Raw genomic sequence first — 27,747 nt, 5'->3', positions numbered from 1 at the left:
ACAGAACGGTGCACCACTGTGGCTGAAGTGGAATGAGCAAGGTGGAAATAAGACCATAAAGGTACTCATGTAGGATCATATAGAACTGAGGCAGTTATGAAAGTATCCTATTTTATCTGATTAAGAAGGGAAGTCATTTAGGAGTTTTGAGCAGAGAAGTGGTATGATCCAATTGACACTTTAAATGTTCACTTTTGCTGCTAGTGAAAACAAACTGCAGGATGTCAAGGGTGAGAGACTAGGCTACTACAGAAATCCAAACCAAGGTGGTAACAGTGGAAGCAATGTTAAGTGGTCAGACTGGGAATAGATTCTGAAGGCACTGCTTAGAAGATATGTTGCTAAATTATATGCAGGGTGAGAAATACAAGAGAATCAGAATGATACCAAGCGTTCTGGCCTGAGCAATTAGAAGAGTGCAAGTGATGATTACTCAGATGAGGAAAAATGACAGAGTAGTAGGTTTTATGGGGAAGGGAGAGAGTTTAGTTTCATATATGTTATCTTTAGATTCTCATCAGACACATGTGGAATGGTTGAAACTGGAATTAAGGGAGACTTTGGGTAGGAGATATAAGACATCAATATACAGAAAGTATTTAAAGCCAGGGGACTAGAGGAAATCATCAAGGAAAAGAAAGAAGATCCAAGGACTGAGCATATCACACTGATGTTCTGAGGTCAGAAATATGAAGAGGATCTTACAAAGGACTCTGAGAAGACGCAGCCAGTGAGAACTTGTGCCCTGGCAGCCATGTGAAGAGAAAATATTTCTAGATGGAAAAGTGAATAAGTATGTTAATTTTTGCTGGCATGTTAAGAAATGGAAGACTTCGGCCACTGGATGTATCAATGTAGAAGTAATTAGAGACCATCACAGAAGCAGAACCAAGGAAGTGGTTGGTCTGATGTAGTGGGTTCAAGAGAGGACGGGAGCAGAGGAAGTGGTAGCCAGAAAGCAGTTTGCTTAAACTGAAATTTGGCAAGTGCAGCTGTAGATAATGACAGCCTAGGGTATATCTATGGGAACTGGTGGTTGAGGCTGGATGCAGATCAAGATCACTGGAGTTGAGAATGTCAAGGTATTGAGAACATGTGCATATTTTTCCGTGTATTAATCGACTCTATTAGGCAGTTAATGAAAAGCATAAAGAGATAAAAAAATATTAACACAGATAATAGAAATAAAATTATTGTGACAAACATTTCTAGTAGGAACATTTAATAAGAAAGTTAAGCAGTCTATTAATAAATTTTATAAACATAAAGCATTTTTCAAATTTTATAATAAAATTATTTTTCAGTGGTATCTGTAAAGAAAAAATAAAAACAAGTTTTATCTTTCTTACTGATACATGTTCAATACCCAAATATATCAATTTAGGGAGAAAAATATTAAAATGGCAAACTATTTTGGCTCTGAACATGGTAAATTATTTAGAGCCTACCTATGGCTACTATCATTTTTATTATAAATCAATGTAGGCATTACTAGCTGAAAATGGAACTTTTTATTAATTTGGTAAAAACAGAAAACAGGTGCTTATATTTCTTAATTCCGTTTACAGAATTTGTATACTATATTTCATGTACATAGCTATTTTGATCCTTTTTAATCAAGATTGAAAAAACACAAAGGGAAAAATATACATTTCGTATTTCCTTTCTTATCAAATTCTTTGTTTCAAAACTCACTTCCTAAAGAAACACAAAATCAACCCAATTAACATTTGCACAGATTGTATAAGGCAGCAAAATAAGAAGTGAGACTCTGGTATAAGAGGCCGGGTTAAGGAGTTAAAATACTGGCTCTATCACTTGGTACCAGGGTGAACCTATGTAGGTTACTTAACCTTTCTTAGCCTAGGATTTATCATCTTTAAGATGAGGGTACAGTAATGTTGAGGTTTAAATAAGGAATTTCCTGGAAAGTGCCTAAAGCATAGTAAGTATTCAATAACTGCTAACTATTATAACCATAACCATGAAGTTTCTAAAATTCCTGACTTGATTAATTTTTGCAAAAATTTTTGCTTAGAAAGCAAACTTGCTCTAATATACATTTTCAAACTTTTAAAACTACAGTAAGGAATTGTGACCCACTATACACATATATGTTGATATTTTCTATTCTGATATTTTCCATTCCATTCTCTTTACTCCACAAACTGTTTAATGACCACGAAAGTATAGACAACACAGTTTGAAAAAACTGTTCTAATAAGAAATGTTAGGTATATGAAAAAATTTATTCATATACAATTTTAAGGCATATAGCCAATGTATGTAGCATTTTAAAGTATTAGTAAATTTAAACTATGCTAATTAACATCTATGTAAATCATAAACTTTTTGAAGCAGAGATTCTTTACAAATTATCTCCTTGATAATTATTACCTAGTACTTAATGTAAAAACTCCAAAATGCTTGTTTTGAGTTCAGAAATTAAACCTTAGATCTTCATATAATGAGTTTTAAAATATTTTTCAGTGAACTAATGTTCTAAAATAAGTTTCTTATTGTCTCATATAATTTATATATATATATATAATTTTCCTATAAAAATGAGGTAAGAAACAAAGAAACTTTCATACCAAAAGTTTAATACCAAACTTTAACTAGAAAATACCAAACTTTAAAATAACTAGAAAACATTATCTACATCAAGCATTTAAGAGGTAGCTTATTTATATTCTAATTGGCTGAACATTTCAGAAGTTAGTCTCTGAATTAATTTTAATAGGTCATCTTTGTTGGACAGACTTACAGATTCTTAAAGATTCTTACTGTGTACATTTTAATATGATTAATGTAATTTTATACATTTAAAACTTTCAGTTCTTAGGATATAGAAATGTTTTACTTTCTTGAATATGTTCCCAAAATCTAGAACTGCAAGAGTTAAGTACTTTATCCATAATAATGTAATAAAATGACATTTATATGGAGTTCCTAACATTTTAAGCATTCATTTTAGAAAGATGACTGTGTGAGTTTATTGAAACTGCATCTCAACTTACAAATGTTCTAGGTAAATAAAGAGAGGGAAAATAAAAAATCCATACATAATGTTTGGCAAAAACATTAGGATTAACCAAGCATTAGGAACTGAAGAATGGTACTATTTCATGAAAATTATGAGTTAAAAGTATTTTCCTGCAGTGAAATGGCTATGTGGTGAAAGTCAAATGTACTTAAGAAATTCAGAAATATTTTTATTTACTTTTAATAAAGTGTACTTAATGACTGGTTCCAACAAGAAAAGCTATACGGTGCTATAATTCATAAATTTTCTAATCTTTCTTTCTTTCTAAGTTCTACATTAAGTGTTATGTCTTTCTCCAGTGTCCATTTACACTTTCCAACAAGATCAATGTTATTGCCATTAATCTTCTGTTCCAAAAACTTTATTTGAAAATAACAACTTTTTATAATTTTTATTTTGAGTTGTGTCTTATCAAAAAGTACTGCAATTCTGTTATTAAATGCATGATCATTTATTTAAAAAACATTTTATTCAATATATTCTTTTTTTAAATTGAAGTATAATTGACATACAACATTATATTAGTTTTAGGTGTATGACAGAATGGTTCAACATTTGTATACATCACTAAGTGATCACAATAAGTGACCATCTGTCACCATACAAAGTTAGAAAAACTTTTTCCTTGTGATGAGAACTTTCAAGATTTACTTTCTTAGCAACTTTCAAATTTGCAATTCAATATTATTGACTGTAGTCACCATGCTGTACATTATATCCTCATGACTTACTGGAATTTTATACCTCTTAATCCCCTTCACCCAATTTCACCCAACCCCCAAGCCCCTCCCATCTGGCAGCCACCAATTTGTTCTCTGAATCTATGAGTTTTATTTTGTTATTCAATACATTCTTGATCTTAAATTAACATGTGGCTTTTAAACAGAATTATAAATTTACATGTATTTTAATATACATTTATATGTGTAGATATGTAAATATATAAAGATATATAAATACAGAGAAGGAGTTAGGGACACTTATATTTGATATATAATTCTGTAACCTACTCATTATTTAAAAAAAAAAATCAATGAGTCATATTAATGCTAAGCCCGCTGCTGTAAGTAGCTACTTAATTTTGTATTTATAGAGTCCAAAGAATAAACTGTGAGAAAAAAGAAAATAAATGGTCATTTTCCATGCTAAGAATGGTAAATTATTATTATTATTGATATATATATTACATTACCTGACAAAGTTTTACCTAAGCAAGTTTTTATTTAAAGTTCTACTTCAATTTATAGTCATGTTACAAACATGATATGTATTTTCAAATGCTAAATTAAAACAATTATTTGATTTTTTAAAAAAAGTAAAATGGCACAAATATTAAACTCATTTAATAATGTAAAGTAGACCTAGAAATGATAAATAATTCAACTCTAAGCTAAGACAGACTGTATGATGCTTGGAAATCTGTAATGTCTAAGGATAAACCCTTAAAATGGTTATCATCTTAGTAGCATATAACAAATAGAATTTTAAATAAATTTCTAATAGTAATGGTTTAACAAAGAAACAGGATCTTGCATTACCTATTGTGTCAGCTTTGCTAAATCTTCGAGTTACAACATTGTTCATGTTTCCATTTTCACAGAGCTTCAATTCTGTGAGATATACTTCTACTTTGCAGTGCTTTACAAACATACCCTGTTCAACCACCTAAAAAACAAAACAAATTGGTATCAGCTATAGCTTGATATATTTCACTGTTTTGAATAACAATACATTTCTCTAAAGAGGCTTTAGAAAAAAACTACAGATCTCCAGTGAAAAACTAGTAACTATTAAAACCCATCAGTATAAAATAATAGATATTGGATAGCTGAAAAAGAAAGGAACATTTTTGGAAATTTTAATATTTAACAGAATATGAATAATCATGACACAAACATTAACAGACAGTTTAGAAAGGCATTCTACTACTCTATGAAGATAATTTGGTATACTATAAATAATGAATACATTTAGTATTTATGATGAGAAAGTGAATGCAAAGTGTAAATACAGCTCTGATTAAAGATATAGACATACTTTTAGCTTTTAGTACTTGATCTCAAGCAGAAAACCTTTAAAAATTGTAAGTTTTATACAATTTCTGTTAGCAACAGCTATAATATCACTCTGTACGTTAAAATAAATATTTTAAAACAATAACTACAAATTACTGTTGCCAAAATATTCAGCTATGCCCTGTAACTGATATGTTAGTTTTCCATCCTAAGATGACTTTGTTTGACCTTTAAATGCATACTCAGTAATTCTATGCAACAAATGAAGAAAAAAAAAAAAAGCTGCTAAACATGCAAGCAATAAGGCAGAAAAAGAGAAAATATGTATATATTAGGGTCACCTTATTAACAAGTATATTTCCTTTTGATCTTCTAAAGGTTAACTGTAGGATTTCAGCCATGAACACTGTTTCTGAAAATAGTAATCGGCCTGATATGTGATACATTAGACAAATATGGCAAAAGGGAGGCTCCAAATGACTGTTGTATTCACACACTTTGCATCAATTCAATAAGGGACTCACAATTTGTCTTTCACTTGCAGGGAATTGTTTTAGCTCAAAAAGTTCAAATGTAGTTTGTCTAGTATTTAAAATATCCAATCCAATGCTAATTTTTATGATACTTTTGTCACATATATTCTCCTAATTATACTTGTTACATTCACATTTCTAAAACAAGCAACAGCAAGCACTTCCCCTGTTAATTAACTTAACCCATTTTACAAACTAATATACAACTGTTTAACCCTGAACTAATTAAACTTGTTTTATACTTTATTTGAAGGATTTTGCTTTATGCTTATTTGAAGTTACGAAGGAAGCAAAGGATATTACATCATTTCTAAGATTACCTGAAGCTGTAAAGCTAGGAATCAAATATTCTTATTAATCAGAAATTTCTGCTCTGGGACTCAATATGTGAGTAAGAATCCTAAAATAATATTATATCAAGTTAGTTACTAATCATAGGTAGGTTGCCAAAACTGAGGTAACTACAGGCCTCATTTTATTGGCTGGGGGGTGGGTGGGGGGGGAATGACTAACAATACAGCGGGTAATGGGATAAAGAAACAGGATAAAATAACAAAAAATAAGAAAATCCCTCATTATGATTTATATTGACGTATATATTTTCTAAGTAAGCATAGTTTTTTAAAAAATGAGAATCTTCATAAAACTAATAGATATTTTCCTGGAAAGAATCTGGTGATTTAACTGTCAGTAACTCACTGTCAACAATGAAAACAAAACATCAGTCCACTATTTCACTATTGTATGTAAGACAGATAACCAACAAGGACCTAAAACAAGGGCACTCTACTCAATATTCTGTGATAACCTATACGAGAAAAGAATCTAAAAAAGAATGGATATATGTATAGGTATAACTGAATCACTTTAATGTACACCCAAAACTAACACAACACTGTAAATCAACTATACTCCAATAAAATAAAATTTAAAAAAAATCAAGATTTCAAAAACCACTCTTCATTGGGATTCAGAATATTTCTCATTTTTCTTCTTTTGTCCAACAGTATCTTACATTGCTAAAACCCTCATTAACATTACTCAGAATACTACTACTGTATTTATAAGATATTTTACTGTTTCCAAAAGTAGTGTATTAAAAAGCAGTTCTTTTAAGGAAGATATGAGTTTGTCCTCAAACAACTTTTATTTGAAAGAACCACACTGTATGAATGATTAAAGCTTGAATACAACAGCATCACAGCAGAGAAAAATAATTAGCATATTTATGTATTAGTGTCATAATCATATGTATATTACTTGTTCATATATAGCATCTCCTTTATATTTGTTTATATAAAGTATCCTACCTTCATTAAAAATGTTTGTGTTGAAAATAATCATTTAAAATGATGGCTATTAAGACTGTAACAGGAAGAAACAGGCTTAGAAAAAACAGGATACAAAGATTTACCTAGTTATTATAACCATTAAGATATACATTTGAAATAAGACAGGAAGGTGAATATTCAGAAATAACAGTTATGTTTCAGAATTAGAGGTGACAGCTAAAGTGTTTTTTTTCCTAAGTGAATTATAATGTTGTTGAAATCTGTGCTTGGATTCTATTAATTCATGGCCACAATGAAGGTCAAGTTTTTTTACTAAGTTAGTTAGGGAAGTATAAGTTTATGCTAAATTAAAATAAATATAATTTCCATTTGTTCATTTTGATGTGAATATTAGAGAGCATTTTGACTAAAGCTATGAAATATACCTGATAAACCTAACGTAGTCTACTCTTTATATCGGCATATGACTTCTCCCCCCTTGGAAACAGAAAGTAATTTCTAAAGAAATCTAGTACTTTAAAACAATTTGATAACACTGGGCCTAATAGATACATTTACTATTTTTGAGGAGTTAGCTACATTCACTTTGGCAGCACTTACTGAGCATCTATGCTTAGTGCTAGAAGTACACAAGTGAATTAGACCCAGTCCCTGGAATCAGGGTGAGAACACTCAGTGGTTAAAGACAAGAGAGACTAGTAGAGAAGTATAACACAACTATGAAATCACAGGTGTTAACGTATAACAAACAAATCCTACTTGTGATATTCTATACAAATATTTCAAGATATATTTCTTCAGAAACAAGGACTCAAACATAACCATAAAAACATTATCACACTTAAAATATTAAAAGTAATCCCTTAATATCGAATATTCATTACATTAAAATTAAATTAATTAAAATTAAAATCATTTTTAATGTAGATCCAAATAAAGCCTATACACTGCAAATGACTGATAAGTCTCAAGTGTCTTTTAACTGAAAAGTTCACCATCAATCTTTTTATTCTTGCAATTTTTAGTAAGACTACATCATAGGGATTGTGAGATATATTCTAAACAAGATGCAAATAATATCTAGTTGCCCCTCTTTTTATGATGTTGGTAGACATTAATTAACCAGCACCTAGATCAGGAGTGGGCTAACTATGATCCATAGGCTAAATCTCGCTCATCATCTATTTTTGTAAATAACATTTTATTGGAACACTGTTATTCCCATTCATTTACTGTCACCTATGGCTGTTTTTGCACCCAAAACAGCAGAGATGAGTAGTTCCACAGTGACCATTTTGGCCCACAAAGCTGAAAATATTTGCTATCTGGCTTTTTACAGAAAAAGTTTGGTGACCCCCTGACCATTAACTCATTAGGTCTTCTTTAATTTTGATCAGTAATGTTTCATAATTTTCACTGTAGAGAAGTAATTTTGTAAGGTGTATTTCTACATACTTCGATCTGTTGTAAACATTATTTAAAAATTCAACTTTATTTGTTGCTGATAAATAATTGGTTTTTCTATATTTACCTTATATCCAACCACCCTGTGAAACTGAATTATTGATTTTAATGGTTTGTTAGTACAACTTTTGGAATTTTCAGCATATAAAATCACGTCTTCTAGAACATTACAATTTTATTTCTTTATTTTCAATCCTTATTCTTTGAGTTCTTTTCCCCATTACCACACTGGCTAAGTAAGACCTCTAATATAGTTATCCTTGTCTTGTCCCTGATCGGAGAGGAAGAGCTTTGAATATTTTACCAATAAGTATGTCTGAAATAGGTTTCTATTTCTAGCTTTTCTTAAAAAAATCATACATAGATACTGAGTTTTATCAAATGCTTTTTCTGCATCTACTGAGACGGTTTTTCTACTTTACTCAGATAATACGAAAATTATAAGTGATTTTCAAAGTAAAATCAAAATTGCATTTGAAAACAATCCAGCCTGGCCATTTTCTAACTCCCTTTTTGCATACTGCTGGGTTTGGCTTGCTAATAATGTGTAATTAAATTACTTGGTATTGTGTTATTAAATATTTGGTTGAATATTTACTGGTGATGCCTTCTGGAGCTACAGTTTTCTTTGTGAAAAGATTTTTATTTAATGATTTAATTTCTTTATTCAGACAGGGCAATTGAGATTTTCTATTTCTTATTTCAACACTGTTGTATTTTTCTAGAAATCTGTCCACTTCACCTAAATTTTTAAATTACATAAAATTATTCAAAATTAATCTTTTAAAAAAGTCTTTAGACTCTGCTATGATGTCCCCTTTTTCATTCCTAATATAGGTGATTTGGGCTTATTTTCCTTTTATTCTTGATCAGTCTTGCCAGGACTCATCTTTATTTTACTGATCTATTTCAGTGTTCTTTATAATGAGTCAACTTTGTTCATTTAATGCAAAATTTTTTTTCTATTTTATTAATGTCTACTTCATATTATTATTTCTTGATTAGGCTTAATTTCCTTTTCTTCTCTTCTTGAGAACAGTCTTCTTTTCCAGTATTTACATTTAAGCTATAAAGTTCCTTCTAAGAATGACTTTAGTCATTCTTTTATGATGTATCATTATTATTCAGTTCAAAATATGTCTAATTTTACTTTTTATATCTTCTTTGACCTAAGGATTACTTAGAAGTATATTGTTCCATTTCTAGGTAGCTGAGAGATCTAGTTGTCTTTCTGTTACAGACTTCTAAATTCCCCTGAGGACAGAAAATACACTGAATAATTTCTATCATTAGAAATATATTGGAATTTGCTTGATGGCCCAGCATGTGGTTAATTTTGGTAAAAATTTCACTTAAAAAATTTTGTATTCTGCACTAAGTGCAACGCATGTCAATTAGGTCATGGTGGTTAATCATGTTGTTCAAATCTGCTTCCAAGCTCATTCAAGTGTTGTTGGCAGGCCTCCGTTCCTCTCCAGCTGTTGGCAGAGACTTTTAGTTCCTCATCATGTGAGTCTTTCCATAGGCTGCCTGCATGGCATATGGCTTCACTCAGAGTGACTGATCCAAGAGAGAGCCAGAGAGCACTCCAGTATCTTTTACAAACTCAGAAACAACATACTATCACTTCTGCCATATTTTACTGGTCACACAGACCAACTCTGGTATGATGTAGATTACATAAGAGTGTGAATAACAGATGGCGATAACTTGGGAGCATCTGTGAGGTTGTCTACCACAGTGAACCTCTAGTACCCAATAAGTCACAGACCCTCCCATCAACATGCAAAATACACTCCACCCCCCACAAAGGCCCCCACTAGTCTCATCCCATTACAGCATCAACTCAAAGTTCAGAAACTTGTCATCTATATCTGACTAAGGTACAGATGAGGATCCTTGGGCATAGTTCCTTAAGTATCTCGAGTATAGTTCCTCTTGATCTATAGGCCTGTGAACTAAAAGATAAATACTGAAAGTTCCTTGGTTAGGGCTCACTTTTGCCTTGACATGAAAATGACTCTTCATAACATTTGCTTCTGTTTTCTGAGTCATCCTTTTTTTCATGAAAGTTAGCACATGTTTGCAGTTGAGTAAATTCTTAGTCTGATTCCTGCTTGTAGCAGTCTGCAAGGGCAAAGGCCTCTTTAATTTTATACTGTCTCTGCAGTCCAAGATGGCAGTGGTTCTTGAAAACACTGTGCGTCTCCAGTGGCTCTCACTGGAGTTCAACCCAGTAGGCAAAAGTCACAACCACAAATGTCCTCTAGCCAAGTCCTTTCTACCTTGGGTTTATACTGAGAAGGCTCAGGGACATTGCCCTAAAGCTTCTTAGAAGCCCTACTGTTCCTAGAAGCCACATATTGAAAGGTGGTATAAAGTATACCCTGAAATCCTTTAAAGGGCCCTTTTTTCTGAAGAGTATTGTGAGGCACCACCTTCAACGTTTCTGAGGTCTTAACAAAGAAATTTTACAGTCACAACCTTGGCTTCCACTTTAGACCATGCTTTCTTGACAGTACCTTGAGTTTGATCTTTGCTTGGAAATATTTCTTAGTTTTAGTGTTGTTTGTCATCTGGAGAGGCTAATTTTCAAAACTAGCAAGTCTTGGCTCTTTTTTATTTAACAGTCCTTTCTTTAGCTTCTCTTTTCTCATATCTGACTAAAGGCAGCACAAGAAGAAACCCAGCAGTACTTTCAACATTTTGGCAGATTGTTTAGTTCATAAACATATTTTTTATCTTTCAGTTTACTGCAGATTGACACGTTGTTAAACTTTCTGCCACCTTATAACAAAAATCACTGGGTTCCAATAAGATTTTCCTCACCTTCCTTTAAGATCTCACTGGCAGCCTTCTCAAAGTCTAAAATTCTACTACCAATTTATTCAAGGCACTTTATGCTTTCATTAATACTCTTAAAATTCTTACAGGTTATATCCACTGCCCAGTTCCAAAGCCACCACCACATCTCAAGTTTTTGTTACGGTTGCATGCAACTTCCAGGAACCAAAATCAGTATTAGCTACCTACTACTGCATAATAAATTACCCCAAGTTTATCAGCTTAACAAAGCAAACATTATCTCACATAGTTTCTGAGGGTCAAGAATCTGGAGCAGCTTAGCTGGGCTGTTCTGGCGTGGGGTCTCTCACGAGGTTGTTGTCAAGCTGTGGACTGGGACTTCAATTATCTGGAAGCTCAAATGAGACTGTAGGATTCACTTCCAAGCTCACTCACATCGCTGTTAGCAGGCCTCCATTCCTCTCTATTGGCCAGAGATCTCAATTCCTTAACATGTGAGCCCCTCCATAGGCTGCCTGAATGTGCAGTTGAATTTCCCAGACTGAGAAATGAGAGAGAGCAAGAGGGTGTGTGCACCCAAGATGTAAGCCAAGGTGTCTTTTATAATCTAATCTTTTCTTTTTAAATGAGGTACAACTGACATATAACATTACAGTAGTTTCAGGTGTATAACACAACTATTCAATATTTGTATATATGGTGAAATGATCACCACAGTAAGTCTAGTTAACATCCATCACCCTACATAGTTACACTTTTTTTTCCTGTAATGAGAACTTTTAAGATCTTCTAGAACTCTTAGCAATTTTCAAATATGCAATATATTTTTAACTATAGTCACCATGCTGTACAAATATATCCCCATAACTTATTTACTTTAAAACTGTAAGTTTATCCTTTTGACCTAAAACTTAATCTTGAAAGTGATATACTTTACCATGACTTCTGCTATATGTCACTGGCCACGAAGACCAGTACAATACCAAGACCCTGGTACAATGCAGATGGGGACTATCCAAGGCTGTGGATATGAGGAGGTGGAGATAATGGGGGTTGTCTTGGGGGCAACTATCTTAACTTATATACTAATATTGTTATGCACTTTAATTTTATACATATTTTCATCATCATAAGGAATTATTACTATTTTAAACAGCCCGCCTTAACATCTATTCACAGTATGTGCTTTTGTCAGTCAACATTTTTTCCTGTGTCTCCAAGATTCCGTACGGAGTAATTTTTCATTCTGAAGACTGTTTTGTATTTCCTTTAGTGCAAGTCTGCTGGTAACAAATCCTATCAATTTGTTTATCTGAAAACAGTTTTTGTCACCATTATTCTGAAGGATCCTTTCCTTGGTCATAGAATTCAAGGTTAGCAGTTATTTTCTTTCAGCATGTTGAAGATACACTATTATTTTCTTGGCATTCATTTCTCTTGAGAAATCACTTCGTTGTCTTACCCTTACTTTGAAGGTAATATATCTTTTTTTCTGACTACTATCAGGAATATTTTTGTTTCTCAACAGTTTTATTGTGTATGGTTTTGTTTGCATGTTTTTCAGCTTGGGATTCACAGCATTTCTTTAATGTGTAGCATGATATCTTTCACCATTTTTGGAAAATTCTCAGCTATTACTTCCAGTATTACTTCTACCCCATTCTGTCTTTCCTTTCCTTTGAGGAGTCCACTTAAATGTATGTTAAACTTATTCACTGTATTCCATGTGCCCGCCTGCTTTTTTCTTTATTTTCCATTCTTCGTGTCTTTAAGCTTTGGTCAATATATTTTCTATTGATGTTATCATTTAGTTTACACATTCTCTCCTTCTTTTTAGTCTAGTATTTCACTCAAATAATATGTCCTTAATACTTAATATTTTCATATTATTGTTCAGTTTTAGAATTATATTTGGTTCTTCTTTTCAACTATCTTTTATTTTTTTGAGCATAAGAAGCACAGGGTTTTAAGGTTTCTGTTTGATAATTCCATTATCTGGATTCCTCACGTGTCTGTTTCCATTACCTATAGTTTCTCTTGGATTTTGGCCCCATTGTACTTCCTCCTCATTTACCTGTTTTGTTTTTGTTTTAAATTGAACATCCTGACATTTTAAGTGAGACAGTTTAGTGATGCTTTGAGGTCCAGGAAGATGGTTAACTTCGTTTCTACATGACAGTAGTAGCATTACCAATTCCAGATTCCTCAATGCAATCAGAGATTAGTAAAATTCAAAGCTGGGCTTCAGACTCTAAAAGACCAGTCTATTCTTTTAAGTAACTTCCACTGGCATAAGAGTCTGTTCTTTGAGTTCACTGGCATCAGAAGCATAGCAAAAATGGAAATTCCCAGACTTACTGATTTAATTTTGGAGGAAGACACATTTTAATAAGTACTCTAGGTAATTTTATACACACTAAAGTTTGAAAATTATTTTACAAGTTGAGTGAATTCCAACTACCTTATTAAAAATAAATATATAGCCTCCTAACAGACTTCTTAAACTTTTTTTCTTTCTCCCTGTATGAAGTCTTCATGATTCTTTATCTTCTTTAACTTGCTTATCAGACACAGATTTCAAGAAATGCCAGTAAGCCCTCTTTCGAGAAGAAATGCCAATGGAGTTGTCAGTTGACCTGTTTACTATACTATATGATATGCTACATTTATTAAGAAAAAAAAGAGTATGTCATTAAGGTTGAATTAATACAGTTTAACACATTTGAAGATATTCCAGACATATTACAGATTTTCCTTTATCCCAGGAATGAAGGTCTTCTTCTACATAGTTTTACAGCTGAGTAGTTTATCCTTCAAATAGTCAAAACACTCAATTCTCCAGCAATTACAGATAAAAATGATAGGCCATTACATATATATATATATATAAATATATATAATTTATGGCTAGCATTCCTAGAAGATATGAATCTTAACTTTGAAATGGCTATAAGACTGAGTGAAATTAAGGAACAGAATTAAACTACACTAAACTAAATCAAAGGCACATTCACATTCTATTTAGAAAACGAAATTCAATTCTATACCTAAACCACAGATACACAAATACAAACTGTTAATATATTAACTTTGTAGCATCAGTTCCAAATAAATCCAAATATGGTTTGGTCTATCAGAGGTTTATACCCTTGTGTTACATAATTCAGCTTTTTAATCATTTTTATGTAGAAAAAAAATCAGATAAATAATTCTGCTCCATCCAAATACACTATCAAATACTTGTGTAAGGCTGACAGATCTACTTTAAGCAGCTGGTATTATTCTACTATGGTGATACTGATACTTTCATAAATGAATTTTTAGTTAACCAAAAAATAAAGAAAGTGGGTCATTTTTAATTTTTCTAGACTGTAACTGTAAAACTTAAAATAGGGATAAGAAAAATACCTGCATTTTCAAGTTTTAAGAAAATTGTATGCTGTAAAATATTTCTTCTATTTTTAGTTTCTTCATTATTTAAAAAAAAAATTTTTTTTTTAATCAGAAAAAAAAGTCAGAGTCAGGCTACTTAAGTATGTAAACTCATGTGGCTTTCTAAAAGACCCTGCACCTCTCTACCTCTGTCCTCATTTCCTCATCTATAAAATGGGGATAATACTTACCTCAGAGAATTTTTTATGAGGATTAAACTAGTTAATAACATATATGATGTGCTTACAACAGTAGCCAGCCTGTAGTAAACCCTCTATGTGTGTTAGTGTACAGTAACATTCTGATGGTCTTTTTCTCCAAGATAATCGAGGAGGCTTTATAAGTCATTGAAATTAACAAGAAAATGTGAACTAAGAAAAATATTTCTATTCAGTTATTCTTAATATGTACCTTCCGTGCTATTGGTTCCTGACCTTCCATCAATGTGTACCAGCTGACAAGTTTATTCCAGCCCTCAGTTGGCAACAGTATGTAATCCAATTCATCAATAAGATGCTCCTTAAGTGACTGGGCATCACCATCTACAAAAGGAAAAATAAACTCAATACATAAAAAGAAACAATACTACATATCTCTAAATACTTTGGTTGTACACATTAAAAATTACTTAAACTCATGGAGACTAATTCAGGTACTTAAATAATGAGTTTTGAAGAAAGCTCTGAAGAGGTTCACATCTAAGTCTACATATTCCAAAATAAACTGTTGCTTTACAAAGTTTCAATGTGTACCAGGCAACCAACAGTGTTTAAAAAAATAATTTTTCTTTTATTGGGCTCTTAAAAAAAATACTAAAGTGTAACTGTTAGCCAAAGGATCTGAATGAAGAGTGTTTCCCAAATATTTTAAGTATCAGAGATCCCTCACATGGTAATAGTGATCGTTCTAGCATTAGCTGATGAAGAAAATTCAGAAGCAATTCAATAACCTTTAACAATGATGCCAAAGCACATGGGCTGGGAACCATGATGGAAATCACAAAAGGGCATCTCATTACTCCAGAGGGCCTATGATCTAGATTCCTCCACAGATCTAAAGTAGAGGTAGTTGTTCAGATATGGTTCTAATTCTATGATCCATTTTCAAAATTCCAGTTGAACTAGAAATGTAGTATAGGACAGGCCAGAGATAGATATCTATTTTAGATCAAAAAATATATTCAAGGAAATTGAGTAACTTGCCCCAAATCATTCAGAAAATTGCAGGTACTATGAAAGGTATTATTATGGAAAACCCTTTTATCTCAGTTGACTTTCAGAAGAATATTATGAAGTAGATAGCTCCATTTTACTTAGTAAATAGATTCAGATATTGATTAACTTGCCCAAGTTCACATACAGAAAACTGTAGACATGTTTGTACTCAAACATGTATCTGTTTATGCTAATATCCATCTTCTTTCCACTATAACAGACTACTTTGAATTTAGGAAAAGAAAAAAAAGTTTAAAAATTAAGACTTCTATGCTATTCTCCACAATAATTCAAGATTTTGAGTAAATGATTTTATTATGTAACAGAATCCAAATAGTAATTTATATCTAGTGGATAAAATAAAATGATCAATTTTTGGATCATTTTTTTAGGGGGAGAACACCCCTAAACACAGAACCCCTAATTTTTGTTACTTTCGTGTTTATTGATGTAAAATTGATATACAACAAACTGCTGCAGATTTAAAGTGTAAAATTTGATAAGTTCTGACATATCACTACAAGTGTGAAACCATCATCACCAAAATGATGAACAGATCTATCAGTATCCCCCCACCACCAAAGGTTTCCCTGTAGCCCTTTTTTGTAATCTCTTCTTGTCCATCCAGGTCTACTGTCCTGTCCCCTGAAAACCATTTATCTGTATTTTGCAACTGTAGACCAATTTGCATTTTCTACATTATATAAAAAATAGTATGTACTGCTTTGTTTGGCTTCATTTATGCTGCATCATTATCTTGAAACCCATCCATGTTTTTATGTATCAATAGTTCATTCCTTTTAATTGCTGAGTAGGATTTCATTATATGGATATTCTATAATTTGTTTATCCATTCAGCTGTTGATGGGCATTTTGGATTGTTTCCAATTTTCTCTACTACAAATAACAGTGATGTGATCACTCATGTACAAGTTTTCATATGTAGAATGGTTGGTTCCTATGGTAAATGTATGTTTAGCTTTTTAAGAAATTGCAAGACTATTTCATTCCCAAAAACAATGTATGAAAGTTCTACTTGCTCCACATCCTTATCAATACTTGGTATGGGCTCATCTTTTAAATTTTAATCATTTTAACACATGTATAGTGGGACCTCATTGTGGTTTTAATCTTCATTTTTCTAATGACAATTGATGTTGAGTATATTTACACATGCTTTTTTTCCTTTAAATTTTTATTTATTTATTTTTGGCTGTGTGCGGGCTTTCTCTAGTTGTGGCGAGCCGGGGCTACTCTTCATTGTGTTGCGTGGGCTTCTCTTGTTGCGGAGCACGGGCTCTAGGTGTGCGGGCTTCAGTAGTTGTGGCACACAGGCTCAGCAGTTGCAGCTTGCGGGTTCTAGAGTGCAAGCTCAGTAGTTGTGGCGCACGGGTTTAGTTGCTCCGTGGCATGTGGGATCTTCCTGGACCAGGAATCGAACCCGTGTCCCCTGCATTGGCAGGCAGATTCTTATCCACTGCGCCACCAGGGAAGTCCCACATGTGCTTTTTGACAACACTATCTTCTTTGGTGAGGCATCTGTTCAAACCTTTTGTCTACTTTTTCCACTGGGCTTTATGGAATTCCTTATTCTGCATATAAATATTTTATCAGCTAGGTGATTTGCAAATATTTTCTCCCACATTGTGCTTTATCTTTTCATTCTCTGAACAGTGCCATTTGAAGCGTTTGTTAATGATGAAATACAAGCCATCAATTTTTTTCTTTTATCAATTGTGCTTTTTAAATTCATATTTAAGAAAACTTTGCCTAACACAATGTCACAAAATTTTTCTCCTTTTTTTTCATAGTTTTGGTTTTTACATATAGGTCTACAGTCTGTTTTGAGTTAATTTTGTATATGGTGCCAGGTATAGATCAAAGTTCACCTGTTTCTGGCAAATAGATACTTAATGCTCAACCAGCATTTGTTTAAAAGACTATCTTCTCTCCACTGAATTCCCCTTACAACTTTGTGTAAAATCAATTGGCCATATATATGTGTGGATCTACTTCTGGATTCTCTAATCTGTTCAATTGATTCTTACCTCACACCATATACAAATATTAACTTAAAATTGATCAAAGACATAAATATAACAGCCAAAAGTATAAAACTCTTAGAAAAAAACATAAGTTTTTTCTGATCTTGGATTAGGTGATGCTTTCTGACACCAAAATCACAAGCAACCAAAGGAAAAAAATAGATAAATTGGTCTTCATCAAAATTAATTTGCACTTTAGAGGCACCATCAAGAAAGTAAAAGACAATCCACAGATTAGGAGACAATTTTTGGAAATCATATGTCTGATAAGGGACTAGTATTCAGAATACATAAACAACTCTTAAAACATAATAGACAAATAACCCAATTAAAAAATGGGCACAGGATCTGAATAGACATTTCTCCAAAAAAGATATAAGCAGCACAGACAAGATACTTAACATCATTAATCACTAGGGAAATACAAATCAAAATAACAATAGGCACCACTTCATACCCATTAGGATGGCTATAATAAACAAACAGACAATGACAAGCGTTGGCAAGATGTGGCGAAATTGGTACCCTACTTGTTGCTGGTGGGAATGTAAAATGGTGCAACTATTTTGGAAAAGTCTAGCAATTCCTCAAATAGTTAAACACAGAGTTACTATATGACTTAGTAATCCCATGCCTAGGTATAGATCCATGAGAAATTAAAATATACATCTACACAAAAATTTGTACATGAATGTTCAGAGCAACATAATTCATAATAGCCAGAAAGTGAAAACAACCCAAATGTCCATCAATTGATGAATGGATAAATTAAATGTGGCATATCTCCATACAATGGAAAATTACTCATCCATAAAAAGAAATGAAGTACTGATTCATGCTACATGAAGACACTTTAAAAGTTTGTGCTAAGTGAAAGAGGTCAAACAGTAAGGCCACATATTGTATGATTCCATTTAGATGAAATGTCCCTAAAAGGCGAATCCATAGCGACAGAAGTATATTAGTGATTGCTTATGGCTGGGTCTTGAGTGGGGATGGAGAGTAACTGCTAATGGATACGAAGTTTCTTTCTGTGGTGACGAAAATTTTGTGGAATTAGACAGTGGTGATGGTTGTTAAAACTTTGTGAATATACCAAAAAACACTGAATCATAGAATTTAAAAGGATGAATTCTATGGTATGTAAATTGTCTCATTTTTAAATGAGATAGAAAAAAACCTACTAGGAATGTGATTTGGAATTGTGTTGAATCTGTAGATTGAGTGGGGGAATTTAACAATATTGAGTTTTCTGATCCGCTAACATAATTTCTGTCTTTATTTAGGTTTTAATTTATCTCAGCAATGTCTTATAGTTTTTAGTTTACATGTCTTGCACATGTTATCAGACTTATCTGTATTTTATATTTTTGGTGCCACTATAAAATGTACTTTTAAAATTTCAATTCATGTTAGTTCATTTTTAGTGTACAAAAATGCAATTGGTTTTTGAATAATGATCTTGTATCCTACAGGCTAATCTCATTTATTAGTTCTAGAAGTTTTCTTTTTGTAGATTCCATTAAATTTTCTACATAGACATAGGTGTATGTGAATAAAGGAAGATTTATTACTTCTTCCGATACAAGCTGTATGCCTTTTATCTCTTCTTCTTGCCTTATTACATTGCCTAGGACCTCCAGTACAATCTTGGCTTGAAGAGCTGAGAGTAGACATCCTTGCTTTTTCCTGATTTTAGAGGGAGAGCACTCAGTCTTTCACTGTTGAGTATGTCTTCTGTAGGTTTTCCATAGATGTCCATTATGAGGTTGAGGAAGTTTCCTTGTATTTTACTCTTTTGTTTTATATGATATATTATCTTTGTAATATTTATTTCTCTATTTATACTTAATGTTTATTTCTATATATATCCTCTTTATTGTTGGACTTGATTTACTAAAATTTTGTTAATAATTGATGCATCTATGTTCATGAAGGATAATGGTCTAGAATTTTTTCTCTTGAAATGTCTCTGCCAGATTTTGGTATCAAGGTAATGACGGTTTCATAGTATGAACTGGGACGTATTCTCTCCCACTTTTCTAAAAGAGCTTTTGTTATTCAGGGCTATTCAGAGAATCCATTCTTTTGGAATGAGCTTTGGTAGTTTTCATCTTTCAAGGAATTTGTCTTTTTCACCTAATTTGTTGAATTTAATGGCATAAAGTTCATAATATTCTTTTATTCTCCTTTTGCTGTTTGTAGATTTCTGTATTGATGTTACCTCTCTTGTTCCTGATATCGGTAGTTGTGTCTTTTCCTTTTCTGGTGATCAAACTAGGTATTTATAAATTTTATTATCTTCACAAAGAACCAGTTTTTGGTTTCATTGATTTTCTCTATTTTTCTATTTCCTCTTTAATTTCTGTTCTGAACTTATTAGTAGTTCCTTTCTTCTGCTTGATTTAGGTTTAATTTGGTCTTACTTTTAGTTTGAGTCAGAAACCAAGGTCAAAGATTTCAGACCTTTCTTTTCTTTATAGATGTTAAGGGCTATAAATTACCCCCCACATACTATTTAGCTACCTTCCACAAATTTTGGTATGTTTTGTTTTCACTTTCATTTAGTTAAAAATACTTGCTAATATCCCCTTTGAGTTCTTTTTGACCCATGGCTTATGCAGAAGTATGTTAGTCTCCAAACATCTGAAGATGTTCCAACTGTTTGTTATTAACTTCTTATTTATTCCACTGTAGTAAGAAAACATATTTCATATGATTTAAATCCTTCTAACTTTATTGAGACAGGTTTTATGGCCCAGAATATAGTCTATCTAAATGTTTCATGTGCACACCTAAAAAAAATTTTCGTTCTGCTGTTATTCAGTGGAATATTCTATGTCAATTAGGACAGGTAGGTTGATTTATTTCATTACTACTTTTCTGTCTACACGTTTTCTATCATTTATGGAGAGAAGAATATTGAAATATCCATTATATAATTGTGGATATTTTTCTATTTCTCCTTGCAGTTCTATCAGTTTTTGCTTCACATGTTTTCAAGTTATGCCATTAGCTGGGTATATATTTAGGATTATTATGTTTTCTTAACAAATTGTCCTGGCCCATTTATGATCATGAAATGAACTTTTATCCCTAGTAATGTTCTCTGTTCTAAAACTTAACGTCTGATATTAATATGGCCATTCCAGCTTTCTTTTGATAAGTGTTAGTATGTGTATTAGTTTTCTATTGCTACATAACAAATAACCATAGTAGTTTAAAGCAACACCCATTTATTATCTCACAGTTCTATGGGTCAGAAGTTCAGATGGGCTCAACTGGGTTTTCTACTTAGGGTCTTACAAGGAAGAAATCAAGATGTCACCAGGCTGGTCTCCTATCTGAAGGCTCTGGGGAAGAATCTACTTCGAAGTCCATTCAGACTGCTAGCAGAATTCAGTTCCTCGTGGCTACAGGTATGAGGTCCCTGTTTCCTTGCTAGCTGTGGGCCCAATGACTCTCTTTGTTCCTAGAGGATGCCTGTCTTCCTTCTCACGTAGTCCCCTCCATTTTCAAACCAGCAATGAGTCCTTCTCATGCTTTGAATCCTGACTTCTACAGCTACCAGCCAGAGAAAACTCTGCTTTTAAAGGGCATGCACGATTAGATAAAGCTCACTGGGATAATCTCCCTTCTGTCATATAATATAAGTAATCACAGGAATGATATTCTATTCTCAGGTTCCACTCATACTCAAAAAGGAGATGATTATATAACAGGAGGGTCACTGGAAGTCAGTCTTACAATTTTTCAATCTCTTAATCTATTTATATCTTTATATTTAAAGTGGGTTTCTAGTAGACAGTATACAGTTGGGTCTTTTTTTTTTAATCCAATCTTACAGTCTCTACTTCAAATTGGGATATTTACATTAAATATGACTGTTCATAGAGCTGGGTTTAAATCTACCATCTTACTATTCGTTTTGTATCTGTTTCATATGTTCTTCGTTCTTTTCCACTTAAAAAAAATTTTTTTAAACATTGTTATTTCTCCTTAGTATGCATTGTATTTTTCTGCTTCTTTGCATTCCAGGTAATATTTGGTTGTATCCAAGATATTATAAATTTTATCTTGTTGGATGCTGGATATTTTTGTATTCCTACAAATACTCTTGTGTTCTGTTCTGAGATGCAGTTAAGTTACTTGGAAATAGTTTGATACTTTCAATTTAGAAGGATAAATTTTGCCCTTCTATAGAGGCAAACCCATTCTCTGCAGTCTACCCCGAGATTTATAAGGTTCTCCACTCTGGCTACTGTGAACACATTATTCCTGGTCCTTTATGAGTGAAACCGAGGGTACTATCAGTTAGATCCATTAAATTATAACTGTAATCTGCCTTTACTGATCAAGCACACTTTAACTGTTTTTATAAAAACTTGCATGTCCTCCAAGCTTCTCATAGCCTAAACAATAAGATATTTGCCTGAGTTGTTTTTCAGGAACTTGAAATCAGCTGTGTTCAGTTCTAGGTGGAGCTAAGACTGGTTAAGACCACCGACTGTCCAACTGGGCTGTGTGAGAGTCCGCTTGGTGACTTTTGACATGAGAGGGCCAAAAACTCCACCCTCAGCACCTGCTAACGCCTCCATTTTCTGAACATGCGTCCCACAGAGAAGCAAGTAGCTTAGTTGCACCTGCACAGAACGACTATTACCTCACTCTTTCCTTATCACCAATTACCTTTTCCCACGCTCCCCACACCTCAGACCACCCTGCTTCTTTGTTCCCATAAATACCCTGAGCCTCTTGCCATCAGGGAGGCAGATTTGAGATTTGTTCTCCCGACTCCTCACTTGGTTGCCTTATGAATAAACCCTTTCTCTGCTGCAAACCTTGGTATCTCAGAATTTGGCTTGCTGTGCATCTGGCAAATGAACCTGATTTGGTAACATGAACCTAAACGACTGTTCCTTCAAATTCTTTTGGATGGTTCTTTCCTTGGCCTTGGGTAGCTTCCTCACATACATGCACTGGTCAACAGTCAGCTCTAGACTTATAAGAGAGCTTCTATAGATCTCTAGGTCTCTCTCTCTCCTTGTGTGCTGCTCATTCCTCTCTGGTACTCTGCCCTGAGAACTCTGGCTGCCTTGGTCTCCCTGGACTCCAAACTCTTTCTTCAACTAAGGGAGGTTGCCAGGCTTTGCGTGGGTTTCTCATTCTGTGCCGTGTCTTGGAAACTCTCTCAGTGCAGTAAGCTGAGGAAATCATAGGGCTCACTTCATTCGTTTCATACCTCTCAAGGATCACTGTTCTTTGCTGCCTTATGTCCAATGTTTTGAGAACCACTGTTTCATGTTTTTTGTCAGGGTTTTAGTTCATTCAAGTGGAAGGATAAGTCTAGTCCCTGTTATTCCATCCTGGCCAGAAATGGAAGTTCTGGTACTTATGTTTTATTCTCTTTAAATGTTATACGAGTTTTAGAAGAGCTGGCAAGTAGTAAAGGTTGTAGAAGATTAATGCAAAAATCCAAGAATGTAACCATATACCACTGATCCCCAACTTAAAGAAAAAAGTCATGTGCCCATTAGCAACATAATACACAATACAGCATTTCCCCCAAACAATAAGATAGTGCTTTCTAATTTACATTCTAGGTTTAAACGATAATAAACCCTTATTACATCAGAAATGACAAACAGAATTTGTCATGATACAGAATATAACTAATTATAACACAATAATCTGAATTCATTAGGTCAAATCTATAATACAGTCGGCCCTCTGTATCCATGGGTCCTGTATCTGCAGATTCAACCAACCCTGGACAGAAAATATTTGAGGGAAAAAAAAAATTTCAGAAAGTTCCAAAAAGAAAAACTTGAATTTTCCGTGTACCAGCAACTATTTGCATAGAATTTATATTTTATTAGGTACTATAGATAACCTACAAATGATTTAAAGTATATGGGAGGATACATAGATCATATGCAAATATTATGCCATTTTATATAAGGGGCTTGAGCATCCATAGATTTTCGTATCTGAAAGAGGTCTTGGAACCAATCCCCGCATGGACACTGGGGGGTGACTACACAAAGAAATTTCTAATTTACCAATTTATTTACATTAACATTTTCCATATTACTATAACATACTGAAACGAACACATTTACAACCTGACTGAAAGAAGGAAATAATACCTTTAAGAAGCCCAGAGTTATCAATGGGTCCAGGATATACATTTTGATCTCCCATCTGGTATTTGTCCCAACTGTCAAATCCAACATATTTTTTCCACTGTTTGAACCAGCGACTATCGACTAGGTACCTAAAAAAGAAGAGAAATCGGTAAAGGAAAATACCAGGAACTACAAGAATAGCAGAAAAATCTGTCTATTTTTTATATTTCATTTTATATCAAAGTACATGTCTACTTCAAAGGATTACTGAGAATAACTATAATGTCACAGTAGTAGAACAAAAATATTTCTCTTGTGTAAAGTATTATTTCTATTGTTCTGTAAAGTATCTACTAAAGACAACTATTAACATATACATTAAAAAAAATCCTTAACAGCATTTTAAAAAAACGCAATAGCTATTCAACAGAATATTTACCAATTGAACAAAAATTCAAATGGTAATTATAAGAATCAGTCAAAATAAAATTTTAAATGCAACATGGTAAAATATAAATATGGAAAATGGTTCTTTTGCAAAAAACTTACAGTATGTTAATTTTATATATTTAACTATCTTTTATGGGGTAAGGAAAGCAATTATTAAAGGTTTGCAAGATTGATTTTAGTAATTATAATCAAAGCTTTAAAAATAATTAGCTTCTTTACCAACAAAAGTTAATAACAACGATACTGTCTCCAATTGTTTCTCATACATTAGTAAAATCTGCTGGGGCAAGCAGGACTGGTTTTTAATTGATTTCAAAAGTGTGATACCAAGCACTATAATAAGCATTACTGAAACTATATTCATCTTACTTTCAAATACCTAAATTAGTTTCTCCTCAGATGACCAGTGACAGAAAAAGTAAAATAATGGTTCTCTAGCAAAGAAAGCATAAAAAATTATAAATCTAAAAAACTTTACATTGATTTATATCTACTATGCTTTGCCACTGGTTCATAATTATTTTAAATTCTTTTCCAGAAACACTTGCCCCACACTTAACCAGGTTCAATCACAAACAAAAGCAAAAGTAAAGATTAATAAGATGTTTAAAGCCCACATGCATAACCAAGTTTTTTAGACGAACATCATTCTAATATTTCTGTGCTTATAGCACTATACATACAGCACTATAGGAATGAAACGCTACAGTTATGTTTGAAAATACCTGAAGCAAAGGCACCAACATAGCAAAACCCCACAATTCTTAAATAATATTCATCAACAGTTTAATTCCCTAAAAGTGGGTAAGGCAGAATTATCCATACATGAGTATTCCAAACCCACTATCAGGGTTACACAATGGAAAGCCCCCAAATTGTAGATTTTGATATTTATGAGAAAATAAGAGTTGAAAAACTAAGTTTTAAGAAAACCGTTTCTAAGATAAATAAAATAGATTAGACTAGAGATGACTTTATATGTTAAAATGATAACAAAGAAAATTATACTTAATTGTATATCACCCACTAAAATTTTTTTAGACTCTTTCTCCCTTGCAATTTAAACAAGATATTCAGACATCTCATTTGCTTTCTTTGCAAATAAATGTCATACTAAGCGATCTTTCCCCTATTCCATTCATCTATTTTTCTATCATTGTGCCAATTTAATTGTCTTAATTACTTTTATATTGGTATCACTCAGGGCACGTTCCCCCAGCTTCTTCTTGTTGCAAACTGTCTTAACTATCTTTGGCCATTTGCTATTCCATACGAATTTTAGAATCAGTTAGTCAAGTTCCACAAAAAACCCTATTAAGATTTTGATTGGAATTGTGCTGAACTTATAGATTAACAATAATACTATAAAATGTCATTTATAAAACTTACATTAAAAACTATTTGTGGAATACTATCAAAATTCTATTTATATTTACTTAAAAGATATTTCTAAAAGATGACGTTTTAGCTCTCAAAGTATTTAATAAAATCTTTAGTTTTAGTGCAGGGTTGCACTGGGCAGAATTCATCTGCTGCCATAACATTTCTAGTTCAACTTTCTTTCCTAGATCTTGAACTGAGTGCTTTCTGTACAATGAAACCATTATGACAGAAAACCCTCCCAAGTGATGAAAATTCAGCTGTTTTTAACACTACCTTCAATTGAAAATGGCCATCATATTTCTATTACAGGCACCTATAACTTACTTGTAGAATGTTGTGGTAATGAAACATGAGGGAAGTAGAAAAAACAGGAGCGTCAATTACTGAAATAATGTGTAGTTATAGGTGCACCCTTGAAATTAGATGAAGTGGACAAATAAATGAAAAAAAATTTATTTCAAGACATTTACATGGATTTGTTGTACTGTAAAAACTCTAATCGTAATCTATTAAGAATCTGCCCAAAACACAAGCTTCCTTAATTTTAACTCATAAAAGACTAGAACAAAATCAATAGCTCACCAAGATTACAAATAAGTGAACAAGGACTTGAATTTATTTTACATTCTCAACAGCACTCTTAATCCTTGATATGCTATTAGGGTCCAGATGCACCCAACTTTAGCTTCTGAGTTTCTTTTTTGAATAGTTATAACTATTTATAAAGATTAATACTTCCTGGCTTTTATTCTTGAAATATCAATCTTTACAAATAGTTATAACTGATTTTAACATTAAGTCTAAAATGCTTAACATTGCCTAATAGGTCTTGCATGATCTGATCTGCTCCTACTTACCTCTCGAGTCTTAACTGGTACCATTTTTCTTTGTGCTGAGATCTAGTTCCTGAGCACACTTTTTTTCTGCCTCATGGCTCCTTCTGCCTCAAATATTCTCCTACTGCTCTCAACACCTAGTTAACTCTTATCATCTTTCAGATAGTTTAACCATCACTTTCTCAGGGAATCCTTCCAAAAGCTTCTCCCCATTTCCTCTTAGTTTGGAAAAGGAAAAACAAGATGGCAATCTCAGTCTACTAGATCTCAAGACTCTTTATTAACTTACAGGGATTACTTTTAATAATAACAAAATAACTAACATTTGAGCTTTACTCTTGGGCCAGGCACATACTTCTAAGCACTTTAATATATTGGCTCATTTACTCCGTTAACTACCCAATGAGGTAGGCACCATTATAATTTCATAGGCACACAGAAATTAACTTGCCCAAGGTTACAAAGTTAGTGCCAGACCTGTGATTAAGAAAATGTGTTATTAGCATAGGGAGAAGCGGAAAGACCAATGAAAATAGCACAAAGAAAGAAGAACCAGGCTCAAATATATGTGGAACTATGCTGCATGCTAAAATCATTACAAACCAGTGTAGAAAGATCTGGCTATATATACGGGAAAAATTAATTAAGAGCTCTATACCTCACATATGTAGTCAGTTCTATTCGAAAAAGCTTCTTACGAAAGCCTGAATGTGTTCAACATGATTGATACATAAGGGAATAGTAACACAAATTCAGTGCATGCTTAAGCACTACTTCACCCATAAGCAGTGCGAGGACTAGGGTGAGGCAAGTGAGATGCCTAAGGACCCTAACAGGGAGTGCTTCCTTAAATTTTACACCCTAGGTGCCTTGCTTGTCTCACCCTAGTCCTAACTGAAACAAACACTAGATATATGTGGAAAATTTCCCAGGTACACTGAGCTGCACAGGTATGCACAAAACATACATTTTAAACATCTACCTACATTCACCATGTGTGTTATGAACCACACTCTCCACATCTGGTGTTACAACTTCTTGGCAGATTTCTGATAACCCTCCTTCTACCATTTCACAATCCCACTTCAAGCAAATCTCATCTTT

The 27,747-nt window shown here is 32.9% G+C and overlaps 1 protein-coding gene across 8 annotated transcripts in view; it reads right to left on the bottom strand.

The window, feature by feature from the left end:
* Nucleotides 1-27,747, bottom strand: part of USP15 (ubiquitin specific peptidase 15) — a 120,548-nt gene that overhangs the window by 76,512 nt on the left and 16,289 nt on the right. For 7 of the 8 annotated variants that reach the window (XM_036865603.1, XM_036865604.1, XM_036865607.1 and 4 more), the window contains exons 2-4: nt 23,996-24,123; nt 14,999-15,129; nt 4,585-4,711 (exon numbers count right to left, since the gene is read on the bottom strand). In XM_036865603.1, coding sequence (XP_036721498.1) covers nt 4,585-4,711; nt 14,999-15,129; nt 23,996-24,123 — 386 coding nt within the window. Of the gene's footprint in view, nt 1-4,584; nt 4,712-5,402; nt 5,471-14,998; nt 15,130-23,995; nt 24,124-27,747 lie in introns of those variants that run through there. The other variant, XM_036865606.1, reaches the window with a different exon arrangement.

This window comes from Balaenoptera musculus, chromosome 10 (genome assembly GCF_009873245.2).
Source record: "Balaenoptera musculus isolate JJ_BM4_2016_0621 chromosome 10, mBalMus1.pri.v3, whole genome shotgun sequence".
NCBI lineage: Eukaryota > Metazoa > Chordata > Mammalia > Artiodactyla > Balaenopteridae > Balaenoptera > Balaenoptera musculus.
The sequence above is the reverse complement of the archived record's forward strand: the minus strand, read 5'-3'. Positions and strand labels throughout refer to the sequence as shown.